This window comes from Antechinus flavipes, chromosome 1, assembly GCF_016432865.1.
Source record: "Antechinus flavipes isolate AdamAnt ecotype Samford, QLD, Australia chromosome 1, AdamAnt_v2, whole genome shotgun sequence".
NCBI lineage: Eukaryota > Metazoa > Chordata > Mammalia > Dasyuromorphia > Dasyuridae > Antechinus > Antechinus flavipes.
The window spans coordinates 135,402,424-135,426,189 of record NC_067398.1 but is presented as its reverse complement, the minus strand read 5'-3'; the positions used below and the strand labels follow the sequence as shown (position 1 = coordinate 135,426,189).

At 32.4% G+C, this 23,766-nt stretch overlaps 1 protein-coding gene across 1 annotated transcript in view; it reads right to left on the bottom strand.

The window, feature by feature from the left end:
- The window catches only part of ITGA2 (integrin subunit alpha 2), a 142,274-nt gene that overhangs the window by 81,157 nt on the left and 37,351 nt on the right, over nt 1-23,766 (bottom strand). Inside the window, exons 3-6 of the mRNA XM_051971141.1 lie at nt 14,034-14,143; nt 8,802-8,893; nt 3,495-3,609; nt 3,192-3,319 (exon numbers count right to left, since the gene is read on the bottom strand). Of these exons, the coding sequence (XP_051827101.1) occupies nt 3,192-3,319; nt 3,495-3,609; nt 8,802-8,893; nt 14,034-14,143 (445 nt within the window). The remainder of the gene's footprint in view (nt 1-3,191; nt 3,320-3,494; nt 3,610-8,801; nt 8,894-14,033; nt 14,144-23,766) is intronic.

Below are 23,766 nucleotides of genomic sequence, written 5' to 3'. Positions count from 1 at the left end.
TATATATACACACATATACATACAGAGATATAGATAACAATCTTAAACAACTTCATAAAAGGCATGGATATGAATCAGTACATAGATCTGCTTATTAAACCACAGAAAATGAAAAAGAAAAGCTTCCTGCCAAAATCTGACTGAGGTATTATGGCAAATGAAAGATGTTATTATGTTACATGTTTATATATATATATATACATATATATATATGTATCACATATTATATATAAATTATATTAATTCAAATGATGGATACTGTGATACAGAAGACTCAATAGTAAGAGTTCTTATCAAGAACTGCTTATTACACAGTCATTTCAGTCATGTCTGACTCTTTGTGGCCCCATTTTGGATTTTCTTGCCAAAAATATTAGTTTGCCAGTTTCTTCTCTAGCTCATTTTACAGAGAAGGAAGCAAGGCAAACAGGGTTAAGTGACTTGCCAGTCACACAACTCTGAGGCTACATTTGAACTCAGGTCTTCATGACTCCAGGCTTTTTCTATGTCACCTAGCTGCCCAATATTGAGAACTCACGATTGAATTTCAATAAATGTGCATCATTTAAGGAATAATATGTGAGGGGGTTGATGGGAGGATAAGAAGTTTAGACATAATACATTGTCTATTCTCATGAAAAGGTAATGGGAATATATCACATAGATATTATACATACATATATGTATATTTTTATACATACATATTATATGTGTGTTATACAAACTGTTATCTGATAAGTTCACTAGAGAAGCTATAAACAAAATTTTCTTTGTGAGGAGGGAATAAACATTTATTTGTGTCTATTATGTGCCAGACATGGTGCCAAGTATTTTACAAAAATCTCATTTGATAACGAGGACAAACATCATTACTGACTGTGAAAGAACCAGAAAGTCTTCTACAAAAAGTGGCAGGCACTTAAGTTTGGTTTTAAAGTCAGTTAGAGAATTTCCATAGGATATAGTTATAGGCTGAACTAAGGAAAGGAAAGGTTGAGGGAAACAGAATAGAGATATTCTGCTTGGTGTATATAAAAATGCTGAAACTGAAAAAATAGGGTTTGGCAAGTAATCTAGTTTGGATAAAACTTAGAATGGATGGAAGAGAATAGCATGAGAGAAATCTAGAAAGTGTTATGACCACCTAAATACTAGACTATCTTGGAGTGGGAGAGAGTGAAGATAGGAAGACTTATTAGGAGGTTATTGAATAATTAAATAATGTTACACACATCTACTAGTAGTGGGCACCAGATGGCATAGTACTAGCTGTGTGGCCTTGGACTAGTGACTTAATTCTGTTTGCCTCAGTTTCTTCATCATTTATGTAGGTTTCTATATTTGAAATCTTGGAATTATCTGTGACTCTTGGTAGTCATATCTAATCAATTGCTAAGTTATATCAAAATAATCAAATTTAATAGCAATATATCACATTACTATGATTTCTTGAATCCACCCAAAACTCCCTTTCCTCTATTAGTGTGGCCACCACCAGCATTTTTTTTTTTGGCAAAGATAATAGGGGAATGGGAGTTTTTGATGGATTCAAGAAATCATAGTAATGTGATAGCAATCCCTCAATAGAAAAAGAATGAAACATAAAGAAAAAGTTTTTATTTTTATTTTTTTTATGGAGAGATAATGAGTATGTTTTGACTTATTGGCTTTGAGGTTCCAGTTGACCATTTAGGTAGGAATGAGTATCTCTAGGCAATTATAATTCCAAGTCTGGGTTTCAGAAGAAAATCAGGCTAGAGATATAGATTTGGCTATCATTTATACAGGGTGGAGAGCTAAAGCCATGAGAGTGAATGAGAGTGCCAAAGAAAACATGAAAGAGAACCAGGACCCAGATTATTGGGAGTGGATGGTATAAATTATAAATTATAGAATCTCAAAAGTCAAAAGGAAAGAGATTCTGTTAAAGGAGAGGGAAGTACAATACACCAAATGCTACAGAGAGGTCAAAGAGGCTAAATTCTGAGTACAAATTCACTAGATTTAATGATTTGGAGATTAATAGCAATCCTCAAGAAATCCATCTTAGTAGAGTGGTAGTAATGGAAGCCAGGTTACAAGTGTCTAAAGAAAGAGTATGTGAGAAGGAAATACAAGCATTAGGTACAGACAGTTTTTCCAATTCAGTAATGAATAAAAAGAGAAATGAAACAACAGTTGAGTGGAGCAAGAATCAGTGGGAGTCTTTTAATAATAAGCAGAGCTGGACAAATTTAAGATAGGAAGAATCTTGTAACAAGAGTGAAATTGGAAATATGTGAAAGGGGAAGTCCTGAAAGAAAAAAGAAAAAGGGGAGAGGCTAGAAACAGATAAATAGGCTTACTTTGAGCAGGAATAGAAATTGTTCATTCTTTGAGATAGGAGAAAAACAGAAGAGAGTAGGCTATATGTTGAGAAATTATTGGAAGACAAAGAGAATGAGGGTACTCCCTTCCACAGATTGATAGTTATTATGGGAGAAGAACATGAAAGTATGGGGGTGAAGGGCTTAAGGAAAAAGAAAAAGCTTTAGAATAATAGCTGTCATTTAAAGAGTATTTTAAGATTTGTAATATACTTTACAACAGCAATTATAAAAACTAACTTTAGCACTTTAAAGTTTGTAAAGTACTTTACCAATATTATCACGTTTTATTTTTACAACCCTGGGAGGTAGGTTCTATTATTCTTCTTATTTTCCAGATGAGTAAACTGAGGCAGGTGAAAGTTAAGTGACTTACCCAGGACAATGTAAAGTAATATAATAATATCATATTAAGCAAATAATATAAAAACAAGTAATCGAATAAAGGACTCAAATTCAGGTTTTCTTGATTACAGATCTAGCATTCTATTTACTATACCAGACAGCTGTCCCACACATTGTCTCATTTGCTGTTCACAAAACTCTGAATTTGATACTTTTTCAAGTCCCTTTTTACAAGAACAAAATTAAGACTCAGAAAACTTATATATTATTTTTCCTGGACCATGCAGTCATTAAATATCTGAGGCCTAAGTCTTTCCTGATCCCAATCTTTTATCAGATACAGTATGTCACGCTGCCTCATGAAGGAGTCACTACAGAGAATCAATCTGCTTAATAGCTAGTAAAGGTTTTGCTGATGCTATGACCTCAGAAAACCTATTCAACACAGATGGTTAACATTCTTATTACTAGAGTCCATACCTGGGTCTTGTCAGGACCTATATCCAGACCTTGCACAAATTTGACCAAAAAATTTTTTACTGCACTCCAGGGATAAATGCTGTTTGATTCATCACATACAACCACAACATCAATGAAGGATGGGCAGGCTAAAACAGGAAAGGAAATGAGAGTTAAGCTGGGTGGAACGCAGATTTGCAGAACCAAAGTCTCAGAGTCCACAAAGATATTGCACTTAAAAAAGGAGGATAAATTTAAAATATGTTCTTTGCCCTCCTTTAAACTTGATTCACTGTCCCCAGGAATTGTGCTTGAATGACTTACACTGAACTGCAGGTGAAAAACTGTTGAGGAGCTGGAAACTGGGACTAACATCAGAACAGATGCCAGTTGCATAATACTGATTTCCACACTGCTGGGCCCACAGAGGTCCACATGTCTTTAAAGGAATAAGAAATATATATAGATATTAAAAGCACTGAAAAACATATAATTTCTTCTCTCTCAACACAAAAATCACTTTTTTTTTCATTTACGAGTTGTCACAGGCTCAAAGACTGGATAGCTAGAACATTAAAAATCCTCAATGCAGCAAATCATTCATCTTGAAATAATTAAGGAAAACATGTGTAAGGAAGAAACTAAAAATTTACTCCATTTTCTTGGTTTTAAGGGTTTAAGTACCCTGGGATACTGAGCTAAAGGAAATCAGATAGGCCCAAGAGCAGAAATGAAAGGAATATGTCACCTTCTGTGATAAAACTCCACTTTTCATTTGATACTCTTCCTGGATCAAGAAGCCATTCCCAGGATACACTCGCCACTTTTAAACTCACCACCATGCTGCTAACTCAAGTCTTGAATGCACTGCCTCCCTCAGCCTCCTCTGCCCTCTTGTGTATAGAGGGCAGAAACTGAATTCTTATTCATTCCACTTTGCATTTTACTCTGCCTGGTTTCATCTTCATAGAACAAGAGGCTTCTCCATTCTGGTCCCCCTACCTTTTCTGCCATCCCAAATTACTGTTCTTTCTTATTCATTCACTCTTATCTTATTTACTGCAATTATTCCCATAGAATTCTTTCCAAGCCCTAATCCCATCCTCTGTGAAGTCTTTAGATACCAAGGATACCTGACTAAGTCATGATGAAATCCCAAAATTTATTTGTAACAACTTAGGGAAAGCCTAATTTATTTGGTTATGTTTGAAAAAGAGAAACACAATGAAGAACCATATCTCTGACCCGGCTATAACTCTGGGAATTGCTACTTCTTGGAGTTTTAAGATAATTCTCTATGATTAAGTAACAGAATAGTATCTGATCTTGATTGGTTAAAAGTTTCCTCACTGAGAATTCCAATAAATTCATAAATTCAAGAATTCCTCCACATCACAGCAAAAAAATTTTTTTTTTCTGTTAAAAGGGAAGATCAGAAAAGAGAAAAAAATCCATAAGAAAGCTCTTTAGCCTAATGTAAAGGTATAGGTTGAGACTATTAAATAAAAATTGACAAAAAGATTTTGGATTCTTATAAACAATGATATGGAAGAAGATGGAATTATTGGAACCAGTCTTCCTGTTGGTGGTCAAAGGATGACCAATGAAACAGAAGAGGAAACAGCTGTCTTAACATTTCAGGCTCTCTGTATGAGATATATTTTTCCTCTTTAAAATTGGCTTTCTGGGCTAAGTATATTGGGAAAGCATTCATTTTCAAAACCAGTAAATTACTTTTAAAATTGTTAATCATGTTTCTTCCTATATCAATTCTAAACTGTTCTAGAATTTTAAAGAATTCTCTAACTAAAAAAAAAAAAAGCACAGAAATGATTAATTCCTTAATGGATTAAATATATAAAAACTTATTTGACAATAGATATCCTTTCTTCTTAGAAGAAATGAGATACAGCATTGAAGAGATGAAATTGGGAGATGCCAGTTAAGAATATCAAAAATATTACTCTTTAATACTAAAACTTAAAGTCAAATCTGATGACTAGCAGTTTTTTCCACATATATTTTAAAAATACTTTAAAGATCATAACCTCTTAAGTATTTAAGGAAATGGTTTCTGTACTGGTTGTTTAACACTCTATCTTATTTGCTCCCTATTTTTGTAGTTGCCAATTCAATCCTTCCATCCATTGCTCCTTAACAGGAAGTATAAATTACAAATACAAATCTGTGAGGCAAAATTTAGTATCACAGAATTAAAGTAGAATTAAAATATTTTAAATTCTAATATATACCTATTTGTGAACAAATTATTAAGACAATAATAAAGGTAATGAAGATTACAAAATATCAAAAACTACAAAAAATTCTTGAAGCATATTCTTCAGGGATTCATAACAGAGGTATCATTCATATTTACCAATTTCATATTATATACCTTAACTAATGATATAAAACTATCCATCTCCACATGGAGAAATGGTGGATTTGAAGTATAGATTGAAACCTAATTTTTCTCTTTCTTATTATTTTTTTTTTGCTTTTTCTCTGAGAATATGGCTAATGTGGAAATATTTTGTATGATTGCATATGTATAATAGGTATTCTATTTCTTGATTTCACATTAAGTGAGGAAGGGATGACAGTAGGAGAAAAATATGGAACAAGAAATAAAAATTTCTATATATATATTTTATACCTTATCTCAATGGTAACTGGGACATAATACCAAACAATTATTTTTGGCACTGTGCAAAATATAGCTACAACCAATGCTACAACTTGAGCTCAATAGTCATAAAACACAATAATCTGAATAAATATAAAGTACTCTCTGATAATGTTACTGGTTTTCAAAGCTGGAGGGTATCGATTACACATGAAGTAAATTTCAAATAAAAAATTTATAGAAAGTGAATTGTCAAGGCAAAGTAACAATATCTGTCACTTGGATATTAAAAAAGGAAGGAAATAAAGTTTCATTAATTGCCTACTATATGCAAGGCATGTTGCTAAGCACTTTACAAGGCGTGGTACTAAGCATTTTTACCTGTAAGGCAAGCACTGTTATGATCCCCTTATTACAAATGAGAAAAATGAGGCAGAGTCACATAGCTAGCTAAACATTTGAGGCCAAATTACAATCATTTCTGACCCTTTGCAAAATACCCTATCCTCTATACTACCTAGCTGGCTTAAAATAACATGTAGAGTTTGATGTCACTTCACCTCAATCTCAGAGTCAGAAAAAGTGAGAACTGTAACAGATCTTTGAGATCATCTACTTGGACTCACTAATTTTACAGATGAAGGAAGATGAGTTTCTGAAAGATTGAGAAATTTGCTTAAAGTCACAAAGGAGCAGGAGTCCAATCTAAGACTCCAAACTCCAAGCCCAGGTTTTGTTTTGATTTTTCTCCTTCTATACAATGCCTCCTCCCTTCTTTCCTTAAGAACAGAATGAATTAAAAACAAATTTTAAAAATCTACTAAACGTAACAAAACTAATCAAAGATCACTGATTGAAAACCACTTAAATGCATCTGTGCACAGCAAATGTTGCAGAATATCACTTAAACAGAGAAAGATATGCTTAGTAATTTTAAACCAAAATATTTGAACTTGGATAGTAACAGAGTCAAATATTCCACTTAAGAAATGAAAAGGCTGCCAAAGCTTCAAAACAATACTCTGGAAAACAGAGAATATGATTTACAGACCAGTAGTTCTTATGTGTTGACCTCATTTTTGTATGCAGATCTGTTACTCCAATTAATTTAATTTCACAGTATTTTCCCCAGTTATCAATAATATGATTTCTTTATAGTCTATTCTTTAATGTACTAAATATATAAAATGTAGGTATATGCATAAAACTAACTCAATATTCAGTTGCTATATTAAGTAAGAAGTTTCTAACATATACCCAAGACTGACAAAGGAAACCTTGGAGTTTACTTCCTACTATTCACTTATCTTTCCTGGACACTCACCAACAAAACAAGAATAAGCTGATGACAATTAACAAAAAAAAAAAAAAACCTTAAAAATTTAATAACATTCATATTCTAGCAAGTCCAAACATTTTAGGGAGAAAATAGTCTATAATTCAAATTTAAAGTGCGTCTCCACATAGGTCTTCATATAAAGTAATACTAAGTAATTAAATAGAAAATGTTAAGTAATACTATCTACATTTTCCATTAAGCTATAGCAACCTGCCAATTCAAGGAGCAAATCCTGTACATGCTCTCTTCTCTGCACAGGGTAAAAGCCAATCCCATAATATCATGGCAAAAAAGTCTTTATCCCTCTAACATCTGAGGGGAAAAAAAACTGGAATGGAAATACCAGTGGAGAGAATCTTATTATCATATTAGAAAGAATCTTTGCTTCAGTATTCAGCACTATTTTAAGGAATTAAGGAATACACTTTCTCTCTTTTTATTTTACTTATTTTATTTTTAAATAACTTTTTATTGACAGAACCCATGCCAGGGTAATTTTTTACAGCATTATCCCTTGCACTTGCTTCTGTTCCGATTTTTCCTCCCCCTCTACCAGATGGCAAGTAGTCCTTTACATGTTAAATAGGTTACAGTATATCCTAGATATAATATATGTGTGTAGAACCAAACAGTTCTCTTGTTGCACAGGGAGAATTGGATTCAGAAGGTATAAATAACCCGGGAAGAAAAACAAAAATGCAAGCAGTTTATATTCATTTCCCAGTGTTCTTTCTTTGGGTGTAGCTGCTTCTGTCCATCCTTGATCAATTGAAACTGAATTAGCTCTCTTTATCAAAAAGATCCAATTCCATCAGAATACATCCTCATACAGTATCGTTGTTGTCTCTCTCTCTTTCTTTCTCTCTCTCCATTCCTCTCTTGCTTTCCCTTTCCCCATCTATCTGCTACATGCCAATTCTTTTACACTTCCGTTTAAATCTTACCTCATTTTAGGTAGGAGTAAGGTAATGACTAATCCTTTAGCATTTCTTTAAATCTCTTCCTGTTTTCCCCAATGTCAGTAATGATACCTGCTAGTCAAAATTCAACCCCCCCATTATCTTCTCTTTTCTTTTTATTCTTTTTTTTTTCAGGGACTCAAAGGATGAAAATAATCCCTCTATCATCCTTTGTTTAGTATTAAGAGTTTGACTGTGTTCAGCAGTCTTCACATAGCAATTCTAAATACTTATTGTATATGGAAATGAGAGGTCTTTTTTATTTCTATACATACAAGCACCAGAAAAAGACAGTAGACTTAGACTGGGATGGCAGAGGGCCTACACCAATGAGAAGTTTGTTCTTAGCCAATGACACAAAATGGTTAGGATTGGTCAGTATTTCTCTTAATAATTTTTAAAAAATAGAATAAATACCCTAACCTCAGTCAGGGACAAAGTCAATCTGCTAGGAAAAATATTACTTCATTTTTCCTTCTCACTACACAATCTGGAGTAAGGTTAAGTAACTGCTTTGTCCAAATATCCCAAAATGTTTGGACATTGAACATAGCTATATTTCACTTAACACTTGAAACATGAATAGCATTGTAAAAATAAAATAGCAGCCTCTTAGGTGTTTGAATCCTAGAATTTTATCAATAGGAAAACTGATTAAGTTATTCCTTTTTAAAAAATGGACAAGGAAATAAAAAGTTGAAACTTACCAGAAACCCTCCAGTTCCCAAGTTCCGTGTAAGCGTCAAGCCAAGACTCATATTTGTTTTTATCTCAGTAACATTTGAAATGCTTGTTACAGCTGTTAAAAAGAAAAATTAACAGAGAGAAGCCATTAAATTTCCACCAGCTTTGTTAAAGTCATTTAGAAAATACATCCAAAACCATTGCCTGACTCCCAAATAGGGTAAATGGCAATTTATAGTACCTAACCCACTACCATACATGCAATAGGCTATATGCAGACCAGTTCTGCAATTAATTTAATATCCTTGTCTCACTTCACCCAACCCACAATACACACACACACACAAACACACACACACACTCTCTCTCTCTCTCTCTCTCTCTCTCTCTCTCTCTCTCTCTCTCTCATTCATTCCCTCTCTCTTTTATTTAGTCAGTCAATATAAGTTAGAAATCTTATAATATTTTTGGGGGGTTTCCTTCCTTTCCCCCCACACTCCACAGCCAATACAAAGTTCTGTTGATTACAGAGTTCTAGGCTTTCACATCTGTCTCTCCCCTCTCCAATATTACTCCTCAACTCTAAGAATCCCAGTTCAGAGAGACACACACCTTACTACCTCAATGGTAATTACCTCTAATTCATTCTAGGTACTGCTGACAGATTCATTTTCCCTAAAGTGCAGCACTGATCATATCATGACATTTAGAAAACTTTCATGACTTTCCACTGCCTAACAAAAAAATATGGTACTGCTAGATATGGTAGTAAAGCATCCAGATATTTTTCCAATCTTATGACTCCTGTGCATGGACCTTATGTGCCAGCTAAAATGAGCTGTTCATCCATCTCTAAACAATACTGTTTTGCCTCCATGTCACTGCTCACAATGTTTTCTCCACCCAAAATGCTATCTCAAAAACTCATGCTTTCTCAAAAACTCTACCCTAAAAGAAATATCCTTTTTTCTAAGCTTTCACATGTACCTATCAATTCACACTTTATCTCCTCCATTAGATAGCATATGAGTATCTTTGGGCATAAGAATTAAAAATTGGTTAAGGTTGATCAGAAAATGGATCTAGATTTGTTTTCTAGAGTTTAAATTACATATGTATGGATGGATGTATATATGCATACATGACATATATGAATCACACACATACACATGTACACATATATACTTGTGTGTTTGTGTGTGTATGTATATATATGCATGCATACTATAATATACCTATACCTTGATACTTCGAAGGCTCTAAATGGAGAGATTATCCACATATGACTCGTAAGCCAGGTATTAATAATAGCTGACTCTGAAGACCGAGTTAGCGCCCTGTATGCCTTAGAATCAGCCAGTCAGGATAAGCAAAACTCCTTGGTCTTTATTCTTGGTCTTTAGGGATATAAGTGAAGGGGATGGACATGAGCTCTCCACAACCTCCCATCTCTTCACTTACTGTCAAAGTGACTCTGGCTTGTCTTACTCCACCCCCTAATCTCTCCTACAATTATCTGTATACACTAAAAGATCGAGCCAGCACAGAATAGTGGGAAGGGCCATTTTCCAAGCATATGCTAATAAAGTATTGTCCAATGGGTAATTAGCCTTAAGTGCTCAGTTGTCTAATTCCATGCACCTACTCAGAGTTTAAGAATTTCAAAGTACTTTCCATCCATTATATAATTTGATTTTCACACAAATCTGGGAAGTCAGTACTATTATTATCCTGTAGGTGGGAAATGGAGGATTATAGAAGATAAATGATTTTACCAGAAATTCATGACAGGTAAAGATCTAAAACAAGATTGGCATTCAAATCCTAGTGAGAACAATGTCAATGTTCTACTCATTGAGTAATCTAGAAACAATAAAGAATAGTAGCTACAAAGTAGGGGAAAATATTATGGAAAGGCCCAGTGATTAATAGAAGGAATATCCACAAAGAAAGAAAATAATAAATAACTATTACTTCAGATGCCACCAAAGACAGGGCAAACTGGAGATCTAACTTTAAGAAGATAAAAGCTTAACAATAATTATTTCTAAAATTTAGCAGTATGTAACTCCTGAGTGGAATATAGCAGTAGAGGGGTATTACCTATGCCAAAGAAGCTTTTAAGCTAAAAAAGGCAGTGAAGGAAAGCAGAATAAAGAAGTTTGAAAAATCAACTGAATTGTATCAGGAGGAAAGAAGTCTCCAATCATCCAATCACTAGAGGTCTTCAACTAGATATTAGATGTCTATTCATTAAGGAAATATCACAAAAATATACCTGTAAAGTTTCACATTATCCTAGATAACTTTTGAGATACTTTTTTGACAATTTAAAAAAAAATTAAAAAGTAGAATAAATATTCTATGATTCTATGATTCTGTGATTCTATGATTCCTGATCATGTGGAAATGGATCTGAGAATAGTATTGTTACCTAGAAGTAGTGTAATAGAGAGAATGCCAAGTCTGAAATCAGGAAGACTCATATTCCTGAGTTTAAATCTGGTCTCAGACATTTATTATTAAGTGACTGGGCAAGTCACTTAATTTAATATTCCTTATATGTAAAATGAGCTAAAGAAAGAAATTCAAATCACTCCAAAAAAGTCAGACATGACCTTAACAATTCAATAAAAAAAACAAACAAACAAAATAAAACATTACTAAGACTGCTTCTAGCCTGGCCTGAGCTACAGTGAAGACCATATTCCTCAGAATCACCAGCATCATTTGTGCTGTGCATGAGCCAATCAGTTGAAGTTTTCTTGGAATACTGGATTCCTGCTTTCAATCCTGTCCCTGTAGCCATGAACAAGGAAAACAACTTTTGTGGAGAAGCCAGATGGCAACTGCCTATCCTGATGTTGTTGCAAATTATTTTCAGCAGCCATAGCTTCTAAAGACTTGAAAAAGATAGTTCTCACCATCAAATTGGCACTATCAAAGGGTTCACCATCTTTGAGTTACAGGGTTCTATCAATGGAAATAGAATTAAATAAATATCATTTCCATTGCTCCTCTGAGGATCTAAACCTCCTATATATGTTATCTCTCTCTTTAAAAATGTGAGCTTCTAGAGAGCAAGGACTCAATTTTCTATTTTTAGTCAAAGTATTTAGCATAATATTTGGCACAAGTAAGCACATAAATTTTCCCCATTTATTTATTTATTTATTCATTCATTTTTGAAGTCCTTTTAGGGAGAGTATGATAACAATGGTCACTCAAAATCTCTTTGATAAATAACTAAATGAACATTATACAAAAGACTAAAATAATGTAAACACAAGCAATACTAAAAAGTAAGCTATTTCAAGTCAAATACAGTGGGAAATGTTACTTCCAATTTACCAAGGCTAATATACACATATTTCTATTCTATTAACAAATGATACCTGTTAGAGTATAAAGTTGCCAGTGTTGTCAGTCACAACTGTTTTATCAGGAGTGTTACTTTTTTACATTTTAAACATTAAAGCACTATAAGGAATATTATTCAATGAGAACTGACATATTGAAATTAAAAGTTAAAAGAAAAAGGAACAATAAAAAGCATTTTGAGAAATCCCAATTCTTAACTGAATGATCAAAAAGTGGAACAAGGCAGTCAAGTTCCAATTCTGTAACCAACTTTTAATTCATTTGTAATATTTTAAGCCAAATCCATATAAATTAGTCAGTTCACTCTGAATATGCTTCATCTTGCCAATGTAGAAACAAAGCCAATTCTTACAATTTGAAATAATGGCTCAAGGCTCACCATCACCAAATACATTTAAGTATCTATTTTGTTCACATACACATAAACAAGCAGTCAGCACTTTGATGAATCCAGAGGAGTGAGTTAAAATATTAAATTAGAGAGCAAACTGTTAGCTGCTCCCTGGTGACCCAAATAATGAAGGTACCATTTAATGGACCAAATCATAAAAAAAAAAAAAACATACTTGGCATAAATCATTACTATGAGTGTCATTTTTTTAAAAAAAAAGATGATTTTCCAATCTATTGCAGTTTGTGGATTGTGCAACAGAATGCTAGACTTGGAGTCAGAAAGATTTAAATTCAAAACTAGTTTCCACACTGACTAAATGTTTGACCCCGAGCATGTTAACCTCAATCTGCCTCAGTTTTCTTATCTGTTATATATAGATAATAATATACTTAGTTTTCAGTGTTATTATGAAGATAAAATGAAATTATATTTGTAAAGCATTTTGTTGTACTAAATAAATGATGTTATTATCTTTTATTATTTATTATCTTACCCATCTAAACATTCTTAGGCTAGGATTATAAAAGTTCATCATATAATCTCAATTAAGTCCCAGTTTTTGAAAAGACTAGAGACAGAGAAGACACATGATATTTAATCCAAAATCCATTATGTTGAGTTTAAATATGAACACATAAAGAAGAGAAACTCAGAAAAAAAGATTCACAGATTTAGAAGGGCCTTTCTTGCCTAATACTGATATCAGGAGTTTTTGACCGTGTGTGTGTGTGTGTGTGTGTGTGTGTGTGTGTGTGTTGAACCCATTTGGTAGTACTGGGAAACTGATGAACTTCTTTTTGACAATAATGTTTTTAAATGCATAAAATATATAATATTACATTGAAATATTGATTATATTGAAATATAGTTGTCAAAATATAGTTTTTAAAAACACACACAATGTCACAGATATCAGGTTAAGAGCCCTTGCCTCATATGAACAAATTACTTCTACATCATACCCAACAAGTGATTATTGAAGTTTTATTTGAAGACTTTAAAAAGAGTGTACCCACTAATTACTGAAATAGCCGATTCCACTTTTGGAAAGCTCTATAATAAACAAATTCATTCATTCCCTTTATTTGTTCTGAATTTCCTCTTGACTTTATACCATTTTTGGCTTTGGCTTTTGAATAAAATGGGGACAGAACTCTAATAGAGAAAGAAAGATTTAGAGGAATGAATATAAGTCACCCCAGATCACGACACATATAAAGCAGTTAATGTTACCAAGAATTAATTTTTAGTTAGAGGGAATCCGATGTACATTTGCATAAGCAAAATAATAGAGCATTCAATACCTTAGAATTCCATTTGGGGAATTGCTCACACATTTCCCAAACTGGGAAAATAAGGAAAATACTAATTTGTATTTGCAATCAAGTCTTTCCTCTATGTACTGTTTTCTTTTGTCAGCCTGAATTATAAAACTGAACTTTCAGTATCTTCAAGAATCAAGGTATTCACTGAAACTTACTTTGTAAATTCAATTTTTCACACACAGTACTGGGTAAGTTGACAGGACATTTGTAGATATCTCCCATTCTATTCTCTGGAAAACCACTCCATGGTGATCCAACAAGCAACCTAAAAATAAAAGTTTTTTTTTAATTACACATAAGATATATAAAGTTGTTTATTCCTAAAGATGAACTGAAAATAAAGTAAACATTGAAAAGGCATAACTTTAAGTTAACAAATAAGGACAATTCAAACAATGTTACAATTTTCTCCTAGTCATCTTAAAGACCCTCGCTGACCAAAGGTCATACAACAGTAGTGTCATGGAACAGTGACATTTTTCATCAAAGCCTGAAAATGACCATCTTGGGCCAAAAGTCATTTTAGTTTTATTATCTTTAAAATAGAGAAATAAGAAAAATCTTTGGAAAAGTTGTGAAACTATAAACAAAATAGAATTCTAGAAAACATAGAGCTTTAAAACATGTATATTTTTAATCACTGTGAGTCTCTTTTCTCAACATGATGAAGTGATCATCTTAATTTGATTAAAAGCTATTTAATTATGACAGGCTAGAATATTCATCAAATGGGAAATAGCTAAAAATTATGTTATGTTTTTGTAATGGAATATTATGCAGTAAGAAAATGAAATAATATGGAGAATTTGAAAAAACAAGAAATAATATGTATGGACTAAAGGAGAATAAAATAATTAGATTAAATAAACAATGCATATATATGTATATATATCTTCAAAATAAACATATACAATGATACTAACAGTGAAAAGATGATCAAAAGGAATTAAATTCTGATAAATGAAAAATGCAAAGGGTCCTAGAAAAGAGATAAAGCAATCTCCTATCTAACTTCATAGACTACTAGGATAAAAATGCATTATCAGACAAAATTTCTATAGTTTATGTTTTTGCTAATTGTTTTCCTTTGATGATTGAAGACTCAATAGGAGAATGACAGTGGGAAGTAACTATGATATAAAAATATAAAGGATCTTATCTATTAAATATCTACAAAGTAATCATTTTTAAAAAGCTAGATAAAGATCATGATGGTTATAATAACTAACCAACTATCTTTTAAGTTAATGGTAGAAAAAAAAGTCTAAAAGGCATGATCAGTTAACTTTCAATTACTTGCTAATGGAGGGAACCAATATCAAAGATTGTCCAAACATCATTTATGTGTATAATATATTTACTGGTGGAGATACTGATAGATATATAATTAGATATATATAGATATATAATTTTTAACTTTGAAAAAAAATTTTTTTTAAACTTGTGAACTTTCTTGAGAACCTCTATGAAATTTTCTCTGCCTATACAATTCCTTCTCTTCCATTGAACATGATGAGAATGACCAACTTTACCTCTAAATTTCCATTCCATTTTCTGTTAAACTATTTGCCTATTTCATATTTTTATGAATGAAGATATTTTAGCATTATTAACTTATTTAAACTGAACAGATCATGACTATATTCCAACTCCCTTAATTATTACTTCTTAAAAAATCCTTTTCTGTTTCAAACAAGGGGGTGATGGACATTTCAGTGCTTCTGTTTCATCCTAGTCCTCTGTGATGAGACCTTAAAAGATCTGTTACCGACTTACTGTGATTATTCAGAGATGACTTATTTCATAAGACCACAGAATTAAGAGGGAGAAAAAACTTGAGAGAAGATCCAGTCTAATCTATTCATTTTATGAAAGGGAAAATAGGAACCCAGGAAGGATAAATGGATAGCTAAGATCACATAGCTAGGAAATAGTAGCTGTGAGATTTTAAAACCATGTCCTCTCCAGGGTTGGTATTCTTTCCATTGTGCCTTGGCTATTTTTCACCTCAAGAAAAATCATATCAAAAAAAAAAAAGTAAGAGAAAGAAAACAAAATTCAAGCAAACAACAACAAAAATATATGTTATGATCCACACTCGTCCCCATAGTCCTCTCTCTGGAGGCAGATGGCTCTCCTCATAACAAGACAATTGGAACTAGCCTGAATCAGCTCTATTGTTCAAAAAAGCTATGTCCATAAGAACTGATCATCATATAATCTTGCTGTTATTGTGTACAATGATCTCTTGGTTCTGCTCACCCACTTAGCATCAGTTCATGTAAATCTCTCCAGACCTTTCTGAAATCATCCTGCTGATTGTTTTCTACAGAACCAGTAAAATTCCATAACATTTATGCACCATAACTTATTCAATCATTCTCCAACTGATGGGCATCCATTCAGTTTTCAGTTTCTTGCCATTACTAAAAGGACTGCCACAAACATTTTTTGCACATGTGAGTTCCTTTGTCTCCTTTAAGATCTCTTTGGGATACAAGTCCAATAGAGACACTGCTGGATCAAAGGGTATGCAGTTTTAAAGCTCTCTGTGCATAGTTAAATTGCTTTCCAGAATGGCTGAATCAGTTCACAACTCCACTAATAATGTATTAGTGTTCCAGTTTTCCCACATCCCCTCCAACATTCATCATTATCTTATCCTGTCATCTTAGCCAATCTGAGAAGTGTGTAGTGGTATCTCAGAGTTTTTCATTTGGATGTTTCTGATCAAGCAATTTAGAATATTTTTAAATGTTTTCATTTGTAGTTAAACTTTAATTTGTCTAAAATATCCTTTGATCATTTATCAATTAGAGAATGACTTGTATTTTTATAAATTTGACTCATTCTCTATATATTTTAGAAATGAGGCCTCAGAGATAATTGCTGCAAAATTATTTCCCAATTTTGTACTTTTCTTTATACTTTTGGTTGCACTGTTTTTGTCTGTGAAAACTTTTTTTTTAATTTCATATGATCAAAATTATCTGTTAATTTCATAATGTTCTCTGTATCTTCTTTAGTCCTAAATTCTTCCTTTATCCATAAATCTGACAAATAAATTATTCCATGCTCTTAATTTGTTTATCATATCACCCTTTATGTATAAATAATGTACCCATTTTGACCTTATCTTGATAAATGGTATGAATTGTTGGTCTATACATAGTTTCTAACAGAACGTTTTCCAGCTTTCTCAGAAGTTTTTGTCAAGTAATGAATTTTTGTTCCATAAGCTTGGATCTTTAACTTTATCATATACTAGATTACTAGGGTCATTTCTTATACTATAATTTGTACATAATCTATTCTACTGATCCACCACTGTATTTCTTAGACAGTACCAGATTATTTTGATAATTTCCACTTTATAATGCAGTTTGAGAACTGGTCTGGCAAACCACTTTCTTTTGCATTTTTTTTTAAATTGATTCCTTTGATATCCTTAAATTTGTTCTTCTCCATGAATTTTGTTGTTCTTTTTTCTAATACTACCACATAATTTTTTAAAGCAACTTGATTGGTATGGTACTGAGTAAGTAAATGAGTTTAAGAAGAATTGTCATTTTTATTATATTGGCTCTGCTTACCCATAAGAAATTAATATTCTTTCAACTGTTTAGATCTGACTTTATTTATGTGAAAAATGTTTTGCAGTTGTGGTCATATAGTTCCCAGGTTTGTCTTGACAGGTAGATTCACAAGTATTTTATATTACCTACAATTATTTTAAATGGAATTTCTCTTTCAGTCTCTGGCTTCTGGACTTTGTTAACAATATATAGAAATACTGATAATTTATTTTGTATCCTTCTACTTTGCTAAAGTTGTTAATAATTTCAAGTACTTTTTTAGTTGGTTCTCTAAATGTAACATCATAAAATCACAAAGAGTGATAATTTTGTTTTGTCATTGCCTATTCTAATTTCTTTAACTTTTCTTATTGCTATAACTAACATTTCTAGTACAATATTAAATAATAGAGGTAATAATAGAAGATGGGTAGCCTTGCTTCATCCTGATTGCATTGGGGAGGTTTCTAGCTTATCACCATTATAGACAATATTTTATTGTTGGTTTTAGATAGGTACAACTCAAGAAAATGAGGTATCTTAATGACCATTGAAGAGCAAGAGTTTACATTGTTATTCTCAGCTTGAACTCTATGTTCATACCTCAAATATTCTGAATCACAGAAACAAAATAAAACAGATTAAACAACTGAACAACATATCTGATTCTCAGAATGAAAACTGAAAAGACCATTTGATATTTCTTTAGTTGTAGAAGGTTACTAGTACACATTCCATGCTTTGTGCTTCATGGCCACTCCCATGGTTCTATAAATAAAAACCTATAAATCTATAAACTTAGTTCTTACAAGAGTTTATGAAATCAACACTCATTACTCAAACAGAATTGTGACAGTTTAAAAAATTATTAGACAGAAATCAGTCAGTCAATCAATCCACAAGTGACTACTATATTCTAGCATATAAGCAAATGTTTTTATCTCTAAAATTTTGTGGTGATAACCGATTTCCTGAAAAGAAATGCTAAGAACAATAGGATCATTGGTAAATCTGCTAAAATGAGGATCTACTATATTGGATTAAACAATATCTTAGTCCCACAAGAGCTGAATGAGAAATTATATATGAAGTTGCCAAGAAGAAAAGAGAATACCAAGAAATAGCCTTCTGTTTCCTACAGTAAGACTGGGAATTCCTCCAGGAGTATTTAAAATAACACTTACTATTCAATTATCTTGTGAGGAAATAGTGATTATACAGGCTACAGAAAACACAGCCAATCTTCCCACCCCCACTGGAATTCTAAATACTCTGTTTAGTCACAAATGTTATTTTATGGTGATGTAGGTAGGTCCAAACCCATAATCTACAGAGTCTTATAAATATCTCCCAAGAGACTATGGCTGTCTAACTTCTTTCATTCTTTAAGATTTTGATATAACTCACTGAAACAAATAATCTTTGTGATGCAAATGGAGAAGCAGGAAAATGCTAATCTGTATTATATCTATGTCAATCTTAAACTTTTTTAAAAATGAGTTACAGGAAATATTAAATTCATGAGCTGGTTATTTCTTTCTTAGATAGCAAAGCAGAATTAGACTATCCTGAGTACAAAGGTCTAACAAGAGATCTCTCCTGCTACTTGCTCCTAACCAGAAATAAAATACTAAGCCACAGATGAGTGATAAAAAAAGAAGAAAAAAATTAATTTACTTTTTAGCAATGGAAAATTCATGCTATAAATTTAATACATGAACTTCTACAATCAATCAATCAATAATTGAAGCAACTAGGTGGTACAATGGATAGGACATTGAGCCTGAAAGCTGAAAGACAAGAGTTAAAATCAGCCTCCAATACTTATTGTGCCCTTTATATGCATCAGTTTTCTCATCTGTAAAATGGGGATAATAATAGCACCTCTCTTTCAGAGTTGTTGTGAGGATTAAATATTTGTAAAGAATTTATCATAATATCTTCCACACAGTAGGTGCCATAAAAATTTTAGTTGCTATTTTCATCATTAATTAACCATGTATCTACAATGTGCCAAGTAACAATGTCAAATAAAATGAAACTTCTTACCTTAAAGGATTATATAATTTATATAATAGTTAATATTAGAAAGACAAACTACTATGAAAAATTTAAGAATTCATATAAATACCATCACTACTCATACTTTCATAAAACTTGATGATGAAGCATGCTACCAGAGAAAAGATATACTCAATATACAGAATGAGACATGCATTTTTTAACATGGACAATGTGGCAATTTGTTTTGCTGAACTACTCATATATGCTACCAATATATTTGTTTTCCTTTTTAATTTATTTTTCCCCATGGAGGAGGGAAAGAAATGCTTGTTAATTGAAAAAATTTTCTGAAAACAAAGTAGTTTACATTTTTTCAAGAAGACAATTTTACATATGTAGGGTCATAGACCCCTATACACACACACACACACACACACACACACACACACACACACACACAAATAAACCCACTGTAACTAAGGTAATTTGTTGGGAGTAAGGCACAAGTAACTGGGTAATCAGGTAAGATAGAAACTTTTGCTTGAACTGAAGTGATGGTGTTTTTTTTTTTTTTAATTTTAGGTTACATTAATTTTCTTTTACATTTTTATTTTTTAACATTCATTTAAAAAGTAAATTCTAATTTCTCTCCCTGCCTTCTCCTCCTCTCCCCTACCCATTGAGAGCATAAGCAATATGATATTAATAATACATGTAAAGTCATGCGAACCATATTTCCATATTAGCTATGTTGGGGGAAAAAAAGCAAGAAAAATAAAGAATGCTTCAGTCTGTACTAAGAGTTCATCAGTTCTCTTTCTGGAGGTAGTTAGCATTTTTTGTCCTAGATCCTTTTGAATTGTCTTGGATCATTGTCTTGATCAGGGTAATTGAGTGGAATCTTAAGAGTTAGGGATTTCAGATTCTGCTGCAAGTTATCTAGTAGCCTCTAGGAAATGAAAGACAGTCATTGTGAGGAGTGGGACAGAGGATCAATTAGGAAAGAATAAGGGAAGAATAAAGAGTTTCAGTTGACACTAGGTGATTTAATTTATATTTTTGTTATCTAAATTATTTGCATGATTTCTTCTAGCAATCCATGAGTCCATGACAGAAATATCATCTCTTGAAAATGATGCAGCCTCAGAGGAATGGGGGGATGCACACTACAAATAAGAGAATATAAAAATTGATTCCTATTTTCTGCAGTTCCTGGAAAATTACACAATATGAGCAATGAAACAAATGTATATTTTTCTGTCCCAGAGTTTCTTTATATCAAAGAGTGATTACTTAATCACTAATGTGCTAAATTAGTGATTTCTAATTATGGAATAATCTCCCATTTCATTGTTAGTTATATTTTTATTTTCTTGGTTTTGTTTGCCATCTTCTGTTATGTATTAATGTTATTAATATAATTTTAGACTTAATACATCATTTAGTCTTTTCTTATCACTACATCTAAAAGTCTCAAACACATCTAACTTCTGCTTTATTTATAATGTACAATGGAAATTGTATATTACAATACAATATATTATATTACATATTAATTCAAAATTTGTGACATAAATTTTAAAAATAAACATTTTTATAAACAGAAGACAGCATACGAGAGTAAATTTGACCGCTAAACTTGGAATCAGAAAGACCGGAATTCAAATCCCATTCAGATATTTACTAGCTTGCATGACATGGGATAAATTACTTAAGTCTCTAAGCCTCAGTTTCATCTATAAAATGGGGATAATAATAATATATAACCTTATAGGGTTTTTCTGAAGATCAGTGAAATCATGATTGTGAATCAGTTTGCAAACATTAACACACCATGTAAATATGCTGTTATCATTGGCCACACCAGCCTTATGTTAACTAATTTTACAAACCTCTTTTAAGGACAAGTAAACACTAGTCATTGTTAGAACAAGAAATGCCATTTGTACATTTGGAAACATGTTGAATTAACTTTCAGTCCCTGTTTGTCCAAATTATTCCAGTGTTATGTCTGGACAGTTTTTGACTCATTACTAATAATGAACTCAGTTTACTGCTAGGCAGACATTTGACATTACTCATAGACAATCAATGAAAATCAACACAAGTTGGAAGAAGTTGTGACATGAATCTCAACTTTATATCTTGTTTCTGGCATACAATATACTATTATTAAATCAATTGTACTTCCTGTTAACAAATTCAGTGACTCCTATATATATCTAGAATCTACAGGTCCAACACAGAGCTTGCAGAACAAATGTGATATGCCTAAATTTAAGGAAAACAGCTTTTCACCTCCAAAGTTTTAATTAAAATCATTAAACATACCCACCTTTATTTCTGATTATACACCCAAACTTTTATCCAATCCACTGAGTTCTGTAAAAACACATTCAAATGTTGAAACCAAAGCAGAGAGTCATCATCAATGATAAACCTGGAGTTAGGATTGAAATATAAACCAATCTGAAAATACCTCTATTGTCAGAAAATGTCTGTCTGGTAAAACCTTAGCAACTTCATTGAAATTGATCCATAATTACTGCTATCCTTGGAGCTACACAATTTTGTAAAAGACTAATTAAACTTCATTATCAGAATCTATATTTTTGAGGAGATAACAGACTGAGGCTCCCAGGGTTACTGACTTGTGAACTAGGGTTAGGGTCAGAAAGACCTGGAAAGGATTTCTAGCACAACCCTATCATTTTATATACGAGGAAAGTAGAAAATTGAGTGACTTTGCTGTAAGTCACACATTTGGTAATCACAGATGGGATGTGAACACAAATCCTTTGTCTTTGGCTCCATCAAAATGCTCTTTTCCCTGTATTCAAATCCTGCTTCAGAAATTACTAAATGTAACTATGAAGAAGTTATGCAACTTCTATGTGCCTCTGGCAATATACTGAGACCTCTATATCACTAAGTCATATCCTGGGTGGATGTCCATGTTTTTAGAAGCTCTCATTTTTGGAGTTCCCCATAATACACTCAATAAATATTTTTCTACTTCATCACAGTAGATGGTTCATCAAAAAATTCATATTGTTCACAAAATGATTTCTGATCTTGTTTTTAGGAAACTGTTTTATTGTACCAATTAGTTTTCTTTAGGATATCCTCATGAAAATCTTACATGAAGATTGAAATAATTCAATTCAATGAATTCTGTATATGGATAGAAAGTTTAAATTTGCCTCCGAACTAGGACAATAAACAGTTTCTAACGTTTTTGTGTATTATAGACTTCTTTGGCATAATTGCAAAGAAAAATAACTTTGAAAGACATAAAACTTTGATTAAAGCAAAAACTAACCACGACTGAAACTGATAACCAATGATGAAGCATGCTATCCATCTCCTGACAGAGATGATAGAGGAACAGTCCTGAAACACACATTTCATCAGTATTCTCTGCCTCTGGGATCCTTCCCTTCTGAAGAGCTCATCTCAAAATTTCAATTTAATGAGACTTCCAGGCCAGTCTCTTCTTTTTTTTACCACCTGGCAATATACTCTGGATTTTTCCAACATACTCCACTCTGCACAATGGCTACTTTCTCTTCCCCCTCTTCTGTTGTAGTTTTTCTCTATTAGATTGTAAGCTCCTAAAGGGCAGAGACTTTTTCTTTTGCATTTGTATTCCCAGCATAGTACCTAGCATATATCCATGTTTAATAAATATTTTTTTTGACTGATGGATAGATGGATGGATGGAAGGAAATAAGGAAGGAAGGAAAAAAATCAGTTTTGTTAAACATTGGGTATACAAGTGAAAAAGAAGAAAAGTCTCTGTTGGTTAGTCTTGCTGATCTTTTTTCTTCTCTGTTATAAGGAAGAGGAAGGAAGTATACACTGGGAAATGTAGATGATATGAAAACTAATATTAACAAAAAAATAAAAATGAAATGGAAAATAAAATGTGTAAAAGCCATACTTTCACAGTGATTAACTGTTGAAGACAAATTTGCAAATGCTAAAGGAATAAGCAAACTGTCTGAAAACTAGACAGAGAGAACACATGTATTCACCAACTTTTAAACATTTTGAACTAGATGTCCAGTTGATATTTAAACTCAACATATCCAAAATGGAACTAATTATTTTTTACCCCTGACATGTTCATGATCATGACACTCAATTTCTTGGCTCTGGACATTTTCTCCTGTTGTTTTCCATTCCTGGAATGCTTTCTTCCCCATTCTGCTTACTGACTCCTTAGTTTCCTTTAAGGGGATGGGGCCATGATAGCAGAGAAAAGGTAGTGACCTACCTGAGCTTTCCCTCAAACTCCTTTGAATAC